General features: G+C 46.3%; 1 protein-coding gene across 1 annotated transcript; it reads left to right on the top strand.

Annotated features, from left to right (window-relative positions):
* Positions 1-3,344: 3,344 nt before the first annotated feature.
* Positions 3,345-17,201, top strand: NUP50 (nucleoporin 50). The gene is made up of 8 exons (XM_084279137.1): positions 3,345-3,588; positions 6,765-6,843; positions 7,930-8,013; positions 10,086-10,281; positions 11,801-12,460; positions 13,442-13,520; positions 14,543-14,661; positions 16,834-17,201. The coding sequence occupies exons 2-8, from the start codon at positions 6,775-6,777 to the stop codon at positions 17,034-17,036; spliced, it is 1,410 nt and encodes a 469-aa protein (XP_084135263.1). The 5' UTR covers positions 3,345-3,588; positions 6,765-6,774; the 3' UTR covers positions 17,037-17,201.
* The last annotated feature ends 434 nt before the right edge of the window (positions 17,202-17,635 follow it).

Raw genomic sequence — 17,635 nt, 5'->3', positions numbered from 1 at the left:
GAAATCCCAGGAGGGCAGGTAAAATGAGTTTTCCAATCTCTTACCTGAAAGATGGTTCAAAATATTTGTGCATTTTATGAAGAAGAAAAACATGGAGTGAAAATACATTGTTTGAAGGTTAAAACTAGGCAACACAACTAGGGAGTAGGCCTATGCTTCAGGAATGTTAGGGTGCCAAGTAATGACAACAACAACAACAAAAAAATCAGTCTTAGCTACTGATAGAGGGTTCCACCCTGTATGTAATGTATTCACAGAATCACAGGTTCACAGAATTGTAGGGATTGGAAGGGACTTGGAGATATCATCCAGTCCAACCCCCCTGCTAAAGCAGGTTCCTTAGGTGTCGTGTTTTCGCCCTGGCTGGAGGCCAGATGTCCACCAAAGTCAGTCTATTACTCCCTTTAGTTGCACAGGGGAGAAAATATATATATTAAGAGGCTCTGGAGTCAAAATAAGGACAGGGAGAGATCACTCTGTCATCCACGTGGGCAAAACAGACTCAACACAAAGTGAAGAAGAGAGAAACTGCTCTACTCTATTACACTACAACTACAAAGAACAGTGATGAAAAAAACAGATTTGGGAGCGTGACCAGATCTTAAAACAAATGTAACCAGATCTTAAAACACTGTCCCCCCACCACTCCCTTCTTAGCAGACTTCAGTCAGTATTTTGCTCCCTTCTTCCCCCCTGCTCGCAGTACAGGGGGGGCAGGGACTGGGGAAGATGGGGTTCCTGGTAGCACCTTCACCCCCACCCCTCCATTCTAAGCAGACTTCCCTTTAGCCATGATCTTGCTCCCTTCTTCCCCCTGCTCACCGTACAGGGGACAGGGACTGGGAAAAAATGGGGTTCTCAGTTACTTCTTCATGAGCTGTTTTCCTCTTTCAGATCTTAAAACACCTCTAACCTCCCTCCCTGCTCCCTTCTTAACAGACTTCACTCTAGTCATGATCTCACTCCCTACTCCCCCCTGCTCGCAGTACCGGGGGCCAGGGACTGGGAGATGGGGGCTTTCAGTCAGCCCCTTGCAAGTTGTTTTCCTTCTTGGCTGGGGGGGGGGGGGGGGGGGGGGGCAGGGGGAAATTAATTCCACACCCTCTCCCTGCTGCACCGTGGGGTCCCACCCACAGGAGACAGTCCTCCACGAACTTCTCCAACATGAATCCTTTCCCCAGGGCTTTATCTATTCACCAGCTGCCCTGGCGTGGGTCGCTGCTATGGTGGGCAGTCATAAATCACAATGTCTCTCAGTCCCAGTCCTCTGTGGGGTCACCAGCCTCCCCCAGCAAACCTGTTCCGGTGCAAATCTCTCACACTCATCTCTGTGTCTCTGTTTCTCCTCATGGCTGCAAGTGCTGGCAGGGGCTTGTTCCAACATCGGGTCACAGCGTCTTCTCTATGTCTCCACCTGCTCCACCCAGCATGCAGACCCTCCACGGGCTGCAGGTGGGGTCTTGGCCTTTTCCATGGGTTTCTCCACGGGCTGCAGGGGCACCTTCCTCTCCCACACCTGGGCCGCCTCCTCCCCCGCCCTGTTCCGGCCTTGGTGTCTGCACAGCTCGTTACATCTTCTCACTCCCTTCTCCGGTGGCAAAATGCAGCTGCTGCCAGGTTGTTTTCTCCTGTATGTGATTCTCAGAGGCGCTTGACTATCTCTCAGGCCGCGACTTTGGCCTTGAATTGCTCGTTGTTTATAGTTTAGGCTGGCAGAAAACTCGTAACTGCTGCTTAAAAACCGTCTCAGCAGCACAGCCTCACAAAACTGCAACATTAGGACAGATTGCCCTGATAGGCATCCAGACTGGTCTGGAATAAGGAGACTCCACAACCCCCCTGAGCAGCCAGTTCCAGTGCTCTGTCACCCCTCACTGTGTCAAAGTTCTTCCCCATATTGGCCTGGAACTTCCTGTGCTGCAACTCGAAGCCATTCCCCCTTGTTCTGTCTCCACAGACAACTGGAAAGAGGATGGCCATTCCCCCTTGTGTCCCATACTTCAGATATTTATAAATATTAATAAGACTCCCTCTCAGTCTTCTTTTCTCAAGGCTGAACAGCCCCAGCTTATTCAGCCTCTCCTCACAGGGGAGATTCCAGGCCCTTAATCATCGTTGTAGCCCTTCTCTGGACTCTCTCCAGGAGATCCCTGTCCTTTTTATACCAGGGAGCCCAGAACTGGACACAATACTCCAGGTGGGGCCTGACCAGGGCAGAGTAGAGGGGGAGGATCACCTTTGACCTGCTGGCTATACTCCTCTTGATGCACCCCAGGATCCCATTGGCTCTCTCGGCCACCAGTGCACACTGCTGGCTCATGGCCAACCTGTCATCAACCAGGACCCCCAGGTCCTTCTCTGCAGAGCTCCTCTGCAACAGGTCATCCCCCAGCCTGCAGCGAGACATGTGGTTATTGCTTCTCAGGTGCGAGACTCTACACTTGCTTTTGTTAAACCCTATCTGGTTTCTTATGGTTTAGAAGAGCAACTCCTTTATAAAATGAAGCAGCTTACTTTAAAAAAAAAAAAACCCAACGACATTTTGGTGCAGGCACTCCAGGCTGCAAGCTCACCACCCGAAGCCAGAGCTGTGAACCAGCACTTACAGGGCACAAGAATGGCAGCTTTTAGGTTGACTTGGCTTGCCTTTGCACCCCTGCTGTTCCACGGCAGCCACCCCACGGTGCGAGGGCGCCTGGGAATCACCCCGTGGCCGCAGCGGAGGCCGCTACCTCCTCTCCCGTCGCTTCACCCGAGCACTAACCCCACGTACTGCTGCAGCGCCCGGAGACGGGCCCGCGGGCGAGGCGGCACGTCAGCCTGGCGCAGGGCCCGGCAAGCAACCGCTTCTCCCGCCGAGCGCCGCGTGAGTCACCTCCGGGTGACGGAGGGGGCTGGGCAGACAGCGCGGGAGCCTCCCGGCCACGCGCGGCTCGGGCAGACCCCGAGCGCGGTGCGCGGCCTAACGCCGAGCGGCGGGGCTGGGCTGGGCTGGGCTCAGCCGCCGCCGCAGCCCCCAGAGTAGCGCCTGACGCGTCCCGAGGCCGGAAGGGGGAGCGGAGGGGGATGGAGAGCACGTGACGCAAATTCGAACAGCCGGCGCGAGACCGACTCCTCCCGCAGGGAGCATGCGCGGCCCAACCGCCTCCCCTGGCCAGACGAGCCCGCCGATTGGGCTGAGGCGGTCACGTGACTTGCGCGCCCAGCGGCCGGGCCGCCGCCGGCTCCGGCTCCGCCCCTCTCCTTCCCCACCACCATCATCGCCGGCCGCGAGAGAAGGGGGCGCATGCGCGGTGGAGGCGGCCACGGGCACGGCGGCGTTCGGCGTGTCTCTCTCTGGATTTTGAAGCGATTTCTGCCCCGTCTCCCGGGAGGGGCGGGATGGTGGCGGTGTGACGGCGGGACCGGCCAGCCGCGGGGGGCAGAGGGCCCGGTCGGGGAATGGTGAGCGGGTTCCGGGCCCGGGCAGCCTGCGACCAGACTCCGCCTCCTGCCCGCCGCAGCCTCGGCCCCGCAGCCCGGCACCGCGGGGGAGCGCCGCCCGCTCGGCCCCGTCGTCCCGCGCCCGCGAGGAGACGCCCCGCGGGGGTAAGTGCCTGCGCCCTCCTTCACTCTCCGGTCCCCCGCCGCTGCGGCCGTGGCCGCCCGCCCCGCTGCCTTTTACGGGTGCCGGCGGGACGGGATGCGCCGCGAGGGAGGCTGGTGGCGGGATGGTGCCTGGGGCGGGGGGAGGACACACGCCGCTGCCCCCGGAGGGAGATCGTCCCCGTTCCCGCCGAGTTGGCGGCTTCCCCGCAGCCTTTGCCTGGGGTGCGCGTCCCGCCGTGGGCGGGTGTCTCCGCAGGCCCGCCCGCCTTCCTCGAAGGAAGCGTGTGGATTTCAGACGGGGCCGGGGAGTAGGGACGGTCTGGCCGCCAGTGGCACCCGCCGGCCTCAAACCGGGGGACTGGACGCCGGGGGGGTGGATGCCGAGTAGGAAAGGAGCCCACCCTCGGGGCTTCCCGGCTCCGTGCGGGGGAGAGGAGAAGGGGATGGGGGGGAGAAGGAAAAGGGGAAGGCGATGGCGTTTGGGCGAGCTGCGCCGGGCCCGTGGGGCAAGAAACCCATCCAGCTGTTGTAACGGCGCGGAGCCACCCGGGGACGGGTGCGGGGGGCTTGCGCTGTGACGGGGGGGGCCGCAGCTGGGCCTTGGGAACGGAAGCAAGCGGGGCTCGGCACGCTGAGCCGCAACGCAAGGTCCCCGCCGGGACAGGAGAAGCGCGGGTCGGCGGCCAGGCGGTAGCCCGGCTTCCGCCGCCTCCGCGCACCCCGACGTAACGTACGGCGGGCGGTTGCTGCCCCGTCTCCCGGCCCGGGGGCGGCAGTGCGCCTGCCTGCAGCGACCGGCCTGCGCGGCCGCGCCGCCCCTCCGCGGCCCTGCGGCTGCAACCAGGGTACCCACCCGGCGCTGATGGATGTTGGCGCCTGGTTTTTGGCTTGGGCGCTGCCCTAGTCGGAAGTTTTGTGGCCTTGAGGTAGAGAGACGGGTGATCCTGTGGGATGCAGGTGTTACATGAGGTCTCGTTGGCGAGCTGCTGCGTCGAACAGGGTAGCTGTAGTTGCTGGGTGCCCAACAAAACATTGGAGTGGTGGTGTGTTGGGGTTTTGGGGTGATTTTGCGGGGTTTTTTGTTTGCTTTTGGTTGTTTTTTTTTTTTAATAAGGAGCTAAAGACTCCCATCTCAACCTGTTCAGAGCATTTGCTGCTGAAACTTCTTGAAGGCTGTTGGTACCAGGTAGAGGCGCCTTAGTGTTGCTGCTGGTTCCACAGGTTGAAAACGCGCCTAGAGTTGTGTTGCTTCTGTCTTCATACGCGTTAGGTTCTGTTGTCTCCTCCCGTTTTCGGCACTGATGTAGAGATGTAAATACAGGTAGGTGCGAAGAACCCCGGAGCCAAGGCCCGCAGGTCCACTCCACTCCTATTAGCGGAGAACAGGCTTTCTATTGAATGTGCTTGTCATGCTCCACTTTAGAGCGGTAATTTGATCTTTCCTGGAATCCGATGGAGTAATTCTAGGTTTTACTAGACTTTGAGCTCCAGCTGCTGCCAAAGAGATGGAATCTTGTGTTCCTCTGGTCACGAGCGTTCGCACATCGTTGTGGGAACCTGGGCTGGGGAGCCAATACGACTTTAAAATAAGTATTTTACTGTTTCTTTCCTCAACGAGTTAGGTTTAAATAGTTCCCCAGACTGAAGGGAATCAAGCAGGGCATGGCAGGACCTTTACTTTCAGATTGGTGCGGATTAGGGTGGTTTAAAGAGTTTACACAAAGCACTTTTTTGGCACTGTACTTCTAAAAGGTCCTGATAACTTGACCTTTTTTGTGAAGTGTGTCAGACCGAAATTCATGTCTTTGATGTGTGATCTCTGTAGGACTGCTGTGCAGCTGGATTTACTGTTCTGCGTAAAATTATTTCATTGGCTAAACAAGATGTTCCATAGTCGTGTAGTGTTATAATTTTTAGCTCTGAAATTCAACTGTATGTGGATTTTAAAAATTTATTATTTTTTTTAATCTAGCCAGGTCTTAGTCATAAACCTAAGAGGGTTTTAATTTTTGTGCTTGCCTGAGACTTGAATTGCTACAAAACTACACATTTTCTTTGAAAAGTTTTCATATTTAGTGCTAGATGACAAAATAGTAGTTAGTAAAAGAACCTCACTGCATATAAAACTTTAGTAATATGGTTGCTTGCCAAGCACTTCAGAAGATAGGATAGCTGGATACATTCTTTGTTTTTGTAGACAGCTGATAAGTTGTACTTTAGTAAAATGGAACTCAGAAGTATTACAGACCTTCGTCCTCCAAAGTTAAAATCAACTTCACATTGCAGAGATAACTGTAATTGTGTGTGAAAATAGTGGAGGATTGGCAAGGAAGATTGGAAATGTGACTAGTAGGTGGGGTGTAGAAAAACCATGTATCGTACTCATCATCGTTTAGACTTGTGTGTTGGGCAAGTAGAACATCTGTGTGTAGGTAACATAGGCCCGTGATCCCGGCACCCTGTCGAACATGCTTGAGATTCCTGCCCTGCCCTGGGAAGGATCAAAGCCCAGCCTGTGGGAATCCCTGGTACACAGGCAAAAAAGCAGCAGGTGCCCTAATGCTCTCTGGCAGGGACCAAGCTCTGTGGTGCCTGGTGCCTGCATTCCCCACTCGTGTGCCTCTGCACTGAGATTCCCCTGGGTTGTGAAGTAACAAACCCAAATTTACTCTTTGCATTTCATCCATGGGTTTGTGGTTGTTCCCTTTTATTTATTTTTTTTTGTAAGAGAGCATTGCCTTCATTCTTACCCAAACTTTTTGTCCAGTTGCTTCAGTGGGCCCTTGTTGGTATTTTATGTGCTATAAAGCAACTTTTCTTTTGCTGCTTAGATGGGTATCCTAAGGCAAGGTGGGGTAAGTGGTGACCAGGTATATGGGTTATGGGACTAAAAGGCCACATTGCTGCTAAAGAAAACATCTCATAATTGAACTGCATGCTTTTCTTGTTGCTTAAATTTAAGATCAAATGTGGTTTATAACCACAACTTTAATCTTGAGTGAGTTGATTGTTGTTGCCTCAATGATTGTTAGAAACATTTGTTTTCAACTGTCATTCCAATTTTGACCTACATGATTATTAACTCTGCTTCCTTCTAAGTAACACAAATGAAAGATCACTATTGCCTAGCTTTAAATTCTGTGCAGTTCATTCTGTGCATTTTTTTCCCCACGCAGGTGTAGAAAAATGGCAAAGAGAATTGCAGAGAAGGAGTTGACTGACAGAAACTGGGATCAGGAGGATGAAGCTGAGGAGGTAAGGTACACTTTAGACCCCACCCCAGGGTACAGGAAGTAAGGTGGTTATTTGCATGTGCTATTTATCTTCTGGGTGAAATCCGCAGTACAATTGGTCAAAAGTGCATCTGTTAAAGATGATTTTCTATTAGCAGTTAAAATGACATCAGCTCATGAGAAAGGAACTTTACATTTCTAAAGGAAACTCCAGTCTTGTTAAAATGCATAATGCTTTTGAACTCTTTGAATGTGTGATGGGCACTTACGCAGTTCATAAGAAAATTGGGTTTGATTTCCTGAGAGAAATTTTCTTCATGTCTCATTTTTTAGTGGTTTTTTTAATGGTTGGTGATAGTGAATTTCAGAAATATGTTAATTTGGAATGCCTAGCTGAATGTCCCTATGCAGCCAGAGGAATCAAGCAAACAGTCAAATCATCTTTCATCTGACTTAAAAAAAACGATTTTCATGTTTAGTGTCTTGTACTGACTTAAGGCTCATGTATTATGTCTAAACAAACTGTGCTACTTTCTGTGCTACTGGAAGTATTAGATGTAAAATGTGTGAGAGAAAACTGGCAGTGCTCTTCCAGAAATTTGAATACAAGATGACTTAAATTTTCTCATTTATTACAGGGTAGTAATTAATCATTAACTCACTTTGCTAATACTTGAACTACAGCAGACTGCAGATTGACAGATCAGTATACCTTCTCCAGACCGCAGATGTTTTCTAACAGTGCAGTGCTGACAGATGACCTTCAGCAGGGATGCCACACACCTTTGTTGAAGAAAAAAATTTAACCCCCCCCTTGAATTACTTGTAATAAAATTGAGATTGAACAAAGGGAAGTGTAATGCAGAACAAGACAGACAGAGTTTTGAAATTATCAACTAGTGGCCAGGCAGCTGGCAGGCTAATCACAGAACTGTATTTTTGAGGTGTGTGTAGGGGTGTTTGGGCTTTTTTCTTCTGCATCCCATATGTGTTTAGGGACCAGTGTTACAGTTGTGTTCAAAAACTGGTCTCAGCTATCTCTTCAGACTGTGATGATGTCATGTGTTCCAAGAATCTCACTAATGATTCTGTAACTGTTCTCTTAAAGGTGGGAACCTTCTCAGTAGCTAGTGAGGAAGTTCTGAAGAACAGAGCTATTAAAAAAGCAAAGCGCCGAAACGTGGGATCAGAGGTAACGTAGTCACTGGGCATTAATGTTGTAGTTTCACTCATTTGCAAAATATGTCACCCATATTCAGGTTTTTACTCACTTGGGCTTGTAGTGATACTGTATAAAGCCACCATTTAGAAGGTACATGCAGCTAGTAGCTTGTGCATGCAGATTAATTTTTGCTTGTTATTCTGTGGCAAGAATAAGGCTAGAACAAAAGAAATGGATAATACTGGTATTGACTATGGAAGAGAGCTGTATATTTTGGAAGTATAAACACAGTGTTTTTCTGACAAGGTGTCATCTACAGGTGGGGAAGTTATCTTCTAGTTATATTCTAGCTGGGGGATGTCTCAGACAGAGGCTAAAATAAGTAAAAGGCAAAATACTAAGCTATTCTGAGAAAAAACCCCACATGTCTCTTGTTAAGAATGCTGCTACTCCCCCCCCCCCGCCGCCCTGTGAACAGCATTAGTACCACCTACTCTTTGCAATAACAGTTTGAAAATTGAAAGGAAGTTGGCCTTTTGTTACAGGCTTAGTCCCTGTGAAAGCATTAACCTGGTCCAACCTAATTGTAGTCCTTTCAATAAACCCCTGACAGGTGCTTTGTCATATATATCTTTCTATGAAATGGTCTTTCAACAGGGCATGCACCATGTTTGAAGTAGGACAGAAGCTTTGCCAGTCAATCAAATTGTTTTTGGATTGGATGAGACTAAGCACAACCAGGGGGTAGATATTTTCTCCTGTGCTTTTGATTTTTCCCTCTGCTGTCCAAGCAATGCAAATGAGGAAGCTGTCCTACCCCGTTTCAGCTTATAGTAGCACCCTAGATGTGATAGAGGATGCAGTTGATTAAAGGACTCTACCAGGAAGAGGTGATGCAAGAAATAAACCACAACTTAAGCAGGAGGAATTCAGGGGCAAGTGGAATCAGAAGAATAGCTGAAAAAGGGGACTAGAAGAACTATTCAGGAGGTTGTGAGTCAGCTGTTCAGAGAAAGCTGGAAGAAGAGCTAGGATAAACTGGGCAAAGTCTAAAAAGCAAAAGAGATGGTGGGATAGCTGAGGATGCATAAGAAGCCTGTGAAGTACTTAAAGAAAGATAAACCTGACATTTACTGATGTCCCTAAATGGAGAAGAGGAATGCTGTAAAGGAAAGGACTGCAGTTTGATGTGAGCATCCAGAGAGAGGTAGGTAGGATTGATAGAGACAAAAAATACCTAGAAATGAGAATCAGGACTGCACTGGCAAAGGTAAAGCACAAAGGGAAGGAAAAAGAGCCCATACCCCCAAGGCTAGATACTGGCTAAAATTGTAGGTTTTGCTATTTATTCAGTGTCAAAAGCAGATGAAACTGAAGCAGTATTCCCTTTTCTCTTGATGGCTTTCCAGAGATGTTGAAAGTCTACTTCTGGTAGTAAGGGTTCATTACTTTTGAAGCATTATATGTCCTACCAAAAAGTGGCGGTGCCAGTTAGTGTGTTTATCACATAAGAAACTATGTCATAAAATAGTATGGTTGTACAGGTAGCATTCAGAACTAGGTGATGAAAAGGCTGCAGAAAGCATATGTGTTATCAGTCACAGTCTGCCTTTGCTTCTCCCATCAGTCACAGTGGAATATTTTTGTTAAATCACTTAGGTGTTACACAGGTGACTACAGAGTGTGCTGTTTTGATGAGTGCCTTGAAGTGCTGGACTATAATTGCAGTTGTAAATGCTGAAAGTTGCTGAAAATAAGCCTGCTGTTACATATTGCCATGCAATTATTTAAAGAAAACAAGATGATGCTATGAATGTCTAAATAGGTAGTCAAACACATCCGCTGATCTGAACAACTTCTATGTATCCACTTCCTAGATCTAGTTTATTTTCATACCAAACATCTGAGTCCTTTAAAAATAGTAGCAATAATATGTGTCATAAGGAAGCTATTAACTCTGTTTACATAGCTGACTTAGAATAATCCATGAAATGACACACTGAACCAGGGTAGAATAAATGGAATGTGATGTGGGCATAGAGGGGTTTTGAGGAGGAGATGTATGTAACTGGTTGTGTCTTTTTTTCTTGTCCTCTCCCCAGTCTGAAAGTGGAGGAGCTTTTAAAGGGTTTAAAGGCTTTATATTGCCTTCTGGAAAAGGAGGAAGTGGCTTCAGCGGATTCGGTAATGGTGCAGGAATAAAGCCTTTAGAAGGGCTGTCTAATGGAAGCAGCAGTGTCTCCAGCACTCCTCCTTTCAGCAGTTTGAAGACCACCTCTGAAACACAATCAGCATTTGGTAAGTTTTAGATAAGCATACATCTTTATCAACAAATTCAGCCCTAAAATCTGTAGGGTTAGTTTAGTAGGGGAAGACCAACTTCAGACAACCCTGTAGTTCTGTTTTAAGGTTTTCAGACTTTACTCCTCGCCATAAAATTTCTTAGAGATTTTTAGACTGCTGGAGGGCCAAGTTACCAAACACATTGCAGTTTTAAGAGGTGAAAAGTAAATCTGCATTTGATGTAATACTGGAGGTAAAAGCTTTAGAAGCACAAGTGGGAATGGAAGACACTAGCATAAGACACTCTCCAAATAGTATAAACCAGCTGATAACATGTTCCACTTGAATAATTGTCCCAGTTCTCTGAATTTAAAAAAAAAAAGCTAATGGAAAATGTCCATTTAATAGGACTGCAGTTTCTTTTTGTGACCCTTTTTTTGGCAAGGTCTTGTCTCCATTTTTTGCAGTTCTTGGTAAATATGTGCTGCATAGCTGAACTCTCAACCTTTTTTCCCATGTACCTCTCATGTTGCAGACTGTCTTTCTAGAATCCTGTCTGTTTAAATTTATACTTACATTTGAAATATTTTGGCAAATCTAACTAATCTTGTGCTTTAATAGTCCCTGAAGAACATTAGTTCTTCCCTTTTGTGTTGAAGATGCAGAAAAGTTAACCACACCACAGTGTTTTAGAGTCCCACCTGATAGAAATGGTGGGACTAATGGTGGGATTAAATATAAATATTTAATCTGAACTTTCTTAATTTGTTTATTCTGGCTTTTACATGGAAACCATTCAAAAACATGCAAAATCATGGGCTAGTGTGTTCAGAGGGTCTTTTTTTAAAGCAGAAGTAGCAAGAGATAACAATGTTTTAATAACTCTTACATCTTGGTAAAGTTTGAATGTAGATTTGGGGGGGTGAAATGTAAAACTGAAATGTTATTTTGTAAGATGTATTTGGGTTATTTTTATACATCTGTGCTTCATCTACTTTGTCTATCCCTGAAGCAACTTACCCATCTAAACTTGGCGAGCTTAGGTCTGATTCATGGCATTGTCCATTTACTGGTACGCAGGGTTGTGCTACAAGACAGGGTGCGTAGCTGAGCAGGAGTCACAGAAACATAGGGGTTGGAAGGGACCTCCAGAGCTCATCGGATCCAACCCCCTGCCAAAGCAGGTTCCCTAGGATGGGTCACACAGGGAGGCGTCCAGATGGGTCTTGAATATCTCCAGAGAAGGAGACTCCACCACCTCCCTGGGCAGCCTGTCCCAGGGCTCTGTCACCCTCACTGTGAAAAAGTTCTACTGCATATTGGTGTGGAACTTCCTGTGCTCCAGCTTGAGGCCATTGCCCCTTGTCCTGTCCCCACAGACCACTGAAAAGGGGCTGGCCATTTCCCCCTGTGTCCCACTCTTATGAGTGATTTGATAGAGAAATATCGAGACCATTTAGTTCAGGTTTTTGAGAACTGTGCTTTCTGGGGGGAAACCCCCCCACGGTTCTAAACCATGTTTTTCTTCCAACAGGATCCGTGATGTCCAACGGCCCGACTGCTGCTGCCTTTGCCGAGAAAAAGGCTGCGAGCCCGAAAGCCAACGGTGGCAGCCAGCCCTCCTCATCTGGCTATGCTCAGGGTAAAGCCTGTAGCTCCAGCGTGTACCACAAACAGTTGGCGGCTTTAAACTGCTCTGTGCGCGACTGGATAGTCAAGCACGTGAACACAAACCCACTGTGCGACCTGACACCCATCTTCAGAGACTACGAGAAGTACCTGGCAAATATCGAGCAGCAGCACGGGGGCAGTAGTGATAGTGGCTCTGAATCCGACAGCAACAAGACCCCTGGCTCTCAGTCTCTTTCCACATTTGGGACTTCGAAGCTCCAGCAGGGATCAACGTTCTTGTTTAACAACAAAACTGAGGATACCTCGGACAAAAAACCTGAAGCAGCATCTGAAAAAAAAGACCCATCGTTAGGAGCTACATCAACAGTCTCGTTCAATTTTGGCAAGAGTGTTGACAGTTCTGTTTTGGGTTCCCTTGGCTCAGGAACGCTTAGTAGTTTCTCATTTTCTCCTGGGAATTCAGGTTTATTCGGAAAGGATGCAAGCCAGGCTAAGCCTGCCCCTGCAGCCTCCACCAACATCCTGGAAGCTCAGGCAGAAAGTGGCAGTAGCGATGATAAAGGTAAATTCTGTTTAATGCAGTTATTTAAGCTGTGAATGTGTGTGACTTAAGGATACTGCAAAGACAAAATAGCACAAAGTTGAACCAGTTCAGAATTGTTCTTGAATTTCCAAGCTGCAGAAGGGTACCACTAATCTGGAAATGTGTCTCTTGCATACTGCTTAAGTAACACTAAAAGTATATGGTTACTAAAAGCATCATTCTGTCATCAGATTTATACTTTCTGTGATAAAATTAATTCTTTAGTTGAACACAAGGCTTGAAACGATGAGAGTCAGGTGAACTGGTATGTTGTTCATCTTTCAGCCTGCAGGACGTCTCAATCCTGCTGCTTTTCCCAATGGGTGCATAAAGAGATCCCTCAGTAAAATGCGTCATACGCCTTTCTTACAACACTGTGAGGCCAATAAAGTTGTGCAGGACCCAGCAGTTTTACCTCTGCTGTTTAGCTAAGCTGGGTGCAGTAGGTTGATGGAAGTCGTAGCAGTTGAGGGACTGGAAAAGACATGATCCCACTGCTGTCTGTCAGCCAGCATTCCTGCAGCTGATTACCCTTTCCCCAAATTAAACTTGGCTGTTGGAAGCATTTATTATGCTTTACTTGGACCTGTTCTTTGCAATGTAAGTTGTTCTCCCCCAGACGGAAGGGTTTCAGTTATGTTTGACTTGCTAAGCCTTGTAGGTTTTTAGTTTTGATTCTTTGGTGGGGGTTGGGTATTTTCATCCCATTTAAATGGAAGATGAGCATAAAGTTGCTTCATGGGTGTGACTGAATGGAAATAAAAGATGTTTTTCTGTACCTGGAGGTGCTTCAGAGCCTCCAGTGACTCAAATGCATTTTTTGCAATCACTGGCATGCTAAGCATGTATATGTCAAATGTGGCATGTGTAGAGCTAGTGCTAACCCAGCGTTAAAACACCTTCCAGATTGTATGCTTGCAACATTAACGTATGGAATGTATTAAAACTTTGTGTTTAAAGGAGGAGAAGAGGACGAAGAAGAGCCACCAAAAGTTATTGTTAACGAAATAAAAGAGGATGATGCATTCTACTCGAAGAAGTAAGTGACTTTAAGTTCCAATAGAGAATAGAATTACAACTTTGAGAGTAGAATTCATACCTGTACATTAATTCTGCACTACAGTGGTGAAGAACAGCAATGATATCTGTGCTCTTGACTTCCTAATTAATAAAGCTTGTCAGGAAGCCACGTAGGATATGAAGTTCCACTGGTAAGACAAGTTAATTGCAGATAAGAATGTATAAGACCTTACTAAAATTCTTGCACGTCCTGTGCACAGCAACTAGTTTGTGTTCTACTTGTGATCAGTTGTTTTCATCAGGTTTTGTATGTTTCAGTTGTAGGTTTGTACCACGGAGATAATGTACTGTACTTCTGAGAAACCACAGGTTGCTCAGCTATTCGCATAGCGTAATATTGTAAGACTCTTCAGTTGGAAAATGCTGATTGCTGTATGAAGGAGTGAACAAGTTGTACTTTTAAGTTGAGAACGACACTACCTCTGCCAGAAGCAGTTTTTCCAAGCATGTTCTGTAGTCCAAGTAATTCATCTCTGCTTAAGGCTTGGCACAGAACGTGTCCTTCCACAAAAAGCCGCGCGCTCTCTCCGCAAGAAGGCACGCGCTAAGTTATGAAGAATGGCATTCACTTCTGAAATGTTATACACAGGGTGTTTATGTAAAAGTGAAAAACTTCAGAGTGATACAAGTTGTTGTGGCTTTGTAATTAGTGTTTTTAAGCAGCAGCTTACAGTTACTGCTCCTTACGGACCCTGAGTGGGGGTTGCAGTGCGTTTTTACTTCTCCCTGAAAGTACTGAGTCTGTCATTTCAACACTAAAAGAAATAATTTACTGTCTGAACTGGAGTACTACCTGTTAGCATGTGGAACAAGGTCAAGATGACTAAAGATTTATGCTGCTCACAGCATGGTAGCTCCTGATTATCGTTGAACTGTGGGCTCACTGTGAATCAGGTGCATACGTAATGTCTGTGTGTTCAGGAGATACCTTTGTGTTCAATGCGCACGTACCTGCACAAACAAGTCTTTGTTTTTGCACAGGTGCAAACTGTTCTACAAAAAGGATAATGAATTTAAAGAAAAAGGTGTAGGAACATTACACTTGAAACCAGCAGGAAATGAAAAGACTCAACTCTTAGTCCGAGCGGATACCAATTTAGGTAAGGAAGTTTCTTCTAGTACCAAGTCTTGATGTGAAAGCTGAGCATTAGGATTTTTTTACACAGCATAACAGACAGGATTGATGAAAACCTTGCTACTTCTTTTCTTAATAATTTCAAGTTTTGAACAATCAGTTGGATGCCTTTAACGAGTATTACAAAAATAGCACGTGTGAAGCAGTGCAGGGGAGTCAGAAGTTAGGGTGTATGTTTGGGCATTCCTCCCGCCTGCGTTTCATGAATGGCTTTTCTCCATCCTGAACTTGCTGAGTGGCATAAGATCCACAGTGAAGGATACACATATTGGGTGCAGTGATGAATGAAAAGGAGTAATCTTGTGCTAAGGTGCCAACTGTCACTTGTCTGCAGTTCATCCTGAGTATGTAAACAGTTGTCTGTGTGGGCAGAGGGGAGCACTGTATGGGTCAAGCATGCAGGACTTTGCTGTATGTGTTGCTGCAGAAACACGCTGAAGCCCAACTGGTGAACTGTTTCAGCTAACTTCAGTTGGATCCCAAGTGGCAGGTTGACCCTACAGAATTAGAGTAACATCTAATGTGATGGTCCCTCAGAATATATTTTGAGATGAAAATGAACACACAAAAGCTAATTGAAAAGGAGAATAACACCCAACTGTTTCTCTGCCCTTAAAAGTTAGGGAGACTCAATGTTTAAAGGTTTTTAAGGTGTAACAGTGTGGCTGAGTGTGTTGACTCACTCAAACTATGTAAGTCCATGTTTTGATCCTCACTGTTGAGAAACTGTGCTACACTTTGGTACTGAATTTCAACAGACTTGCATGTGAAGTTCACATGGACTTGATCACTTCCATAAAATAGAGTAAGTACTGCACTTAGAGAAGACCTGAGGACTAAAGCCATGCTGCACTGCAGGCTGTTAGTAAATCTCACATTGCTTTTAGCTTGTAACTCCAGCAAGTCTTTATGAAGTATAGGCTCATATCTATAGTAGATAGTAGTTTTCAAGCTACTGGTAGTTTTCAAATACACCTGGTGAGATTAGGGCTCCTGTGTTAGTCACTTCTGAGTCATTAACTTCTTTCATTGGAGATGGGGTTTGCTGGAAAAAGGGCAGTTCTTGTCAATAAAACTGCAGGCAGATGTAGGGCAGAGGTGTCAGTTTCTGTGGGGATGTGAATGTGTGAAATAGAGCGGGTGAAAACTTGATTTCTCTGAGTTACCTACTCTTTAATGAGAGTCTTGTTTTTCATCACTCAACTGATTCTAATCTTCATGATGTTGATGTACATTCCTGCTGCCTTCATCCGAGGTGAAGTGCTAGGAGATCTCTGGGTTTTCTTCAGCTCGTGCACAAAGATATTTCAGCCTGGTGTTTCTAGAAGCTCTTGCAGTCACAGTGACACGCACTTTCCTTTTTGCTATCTTCACACAGTGCTATAATCCTTTCCTAAAATCTCACTGTGTTGAAAAACTGAACTGGAAAGGAAGGTGAAGACTGACTTTCCCCTAAATACTATTTACCAGGTTTACAAAACGCGTGGCTCTTCCGTGGAAGCAGATTGCAGTTGGTTTGCTGCTGTCCTAATAGACTACTAATACCCAAGCTGTCAGTCAAACTCACTACAGAATTTAACAAGTTGACTTAGAGCTGGTGTTGAGGCGTTAACCGGGCAGTAGACCACCTCAGATGCATCCTGTGCTGTGAGGATACACAGTACTACCTCTACTATAGTTTGTCCAGCTTCAGATTAACGAGTCTCTGTGTGTGTGGGAGCTAACTTTGCCTCTGCTTATGGATGGTGCTTCTTGATGCTGCGAGTGAGTAACTTGCGTAAGCATACGCTAAGCACTGCGACTGGTTTCCTGTTTGCCGCTTCCCCTTCTCCCCTCCCCTTCTCCCTGCCTGTCCCCACTATGGTTTGATATTCTTCAGGGTCCTCCCTTTAAAAAACAGAGGACACTGTATTTTCAGATATTTCCTCATTCCTAATAAAGAAGGATATACGTGAGAACAGTGGCCGTGAGCAGCTGCTTAGGGAATAATAAGAGACAAGTATATATGACATTTGTGAATCGCCTTCCTTCCAAACACAAACTTAAATCCCTATTTAGTAAGTGTACTAACATCTGTGTTGCAGTGAAAGCTGAAAAATTGCTAATTGTCATTTTCTTTTCCCCTCTTCATACACAGGCAACATACTGTTGAATGTTCTAATTCCACCCAAGATGCCGTGCACGAGAACCGGGAAAAACAACGTCCTTATAGTTTGTGTTCCTAACCCACCGGTTGATGAGAAGAATCCAGCTGTTCCTGTCACCATGTTAATAAGGGTGAAAACAAGTGAGGATGCTGATGAGCTGCACAAAATCTTACTGGAGAAAAAGGAGGCTTAAATAAGGTGCAGTCGTTGATTTAAGGAGTTATTGCCAAGCTGCTGCTCTCTCTCTTTATTTTTTTTTTCCTTCCATAAATTCATTTACTGAATTAAGAACTGTTACAAGAATTCTGGAAATATTCTGTGAGGAAAAACAAAAGTAGCTAATAAAAGCTTTAATAGAACATAACTGTTGGACTGTGCTCCCTCATTTTTCAATATCTAAATACAGGACCTCTTCTGGATGTAAAGCACGTTGATTTGAATTACAGCATACGTTTTTAACGCCGGTCGATTGGGCCGAATGGACCGAAACCAGAGTACAGACCTATGGTACCAGAGCTTCCTCACAGACTGCAGTGCAATGCAACAGCCTCCTGTTCTGAGAAGGACGGATGGTGAAGTTTAACTCTGTTGAAACTGCTTCTAGACTCCAGATTTATTTTTTTTTTAATTTGAATTGGTCCGTCATATCCTGGTGAGACTTAATTTTTCAAACTGTCTGTGACATCAGCAAGGATACTATATGTTGTACTGTGTTTTAACTCTTGCAGACTCGTGTGCTTTGGGGACTCAGAGACTTCATCTCCAGCTATTTAAAAGGAAAAGTTGCTTGCA

The sequence above is a fragment of the Gallinula chloropus genome (assembly GCF_964237585.1).
Source record: "Gallinula chloropus genome assembly, chromosome: 1".
Lineage (NCBI taxonomy): Eukaryota > Metazoa > Chordata > Aves > Gruiformes > Rallidae > Gallinula > Gallinula chloropus.
This window is presented reverse-complemented; position numbering and strand designations above follow the sequence as displayed.

Excerpts from the sequence above, each read along its gene's own strand:
- NUP50 (XM_084279137.1), top strand. The coding sequence starts at position 6,775 with ATGGCAAAGAGAATTGCAGAGAAGGAGTTGACTGACAGAAACTGGGAT. Across the intron at positions 8,014-10,085 it reads GCCGAAACGTGGGATCAGAG|TCTGAAAGTGGAGGAGCTTT; the intron begins GTAACGTAGTCA and ends TCCTCTCCCCAG. Across the intron at positions 13,521-14,542 it reads GATGCATTCTACTCGAAGAA|GTGCAAACTGTTCTACAAAA; the intron begins GTAAGTGACTTT and ends GTTTTTGCACAG.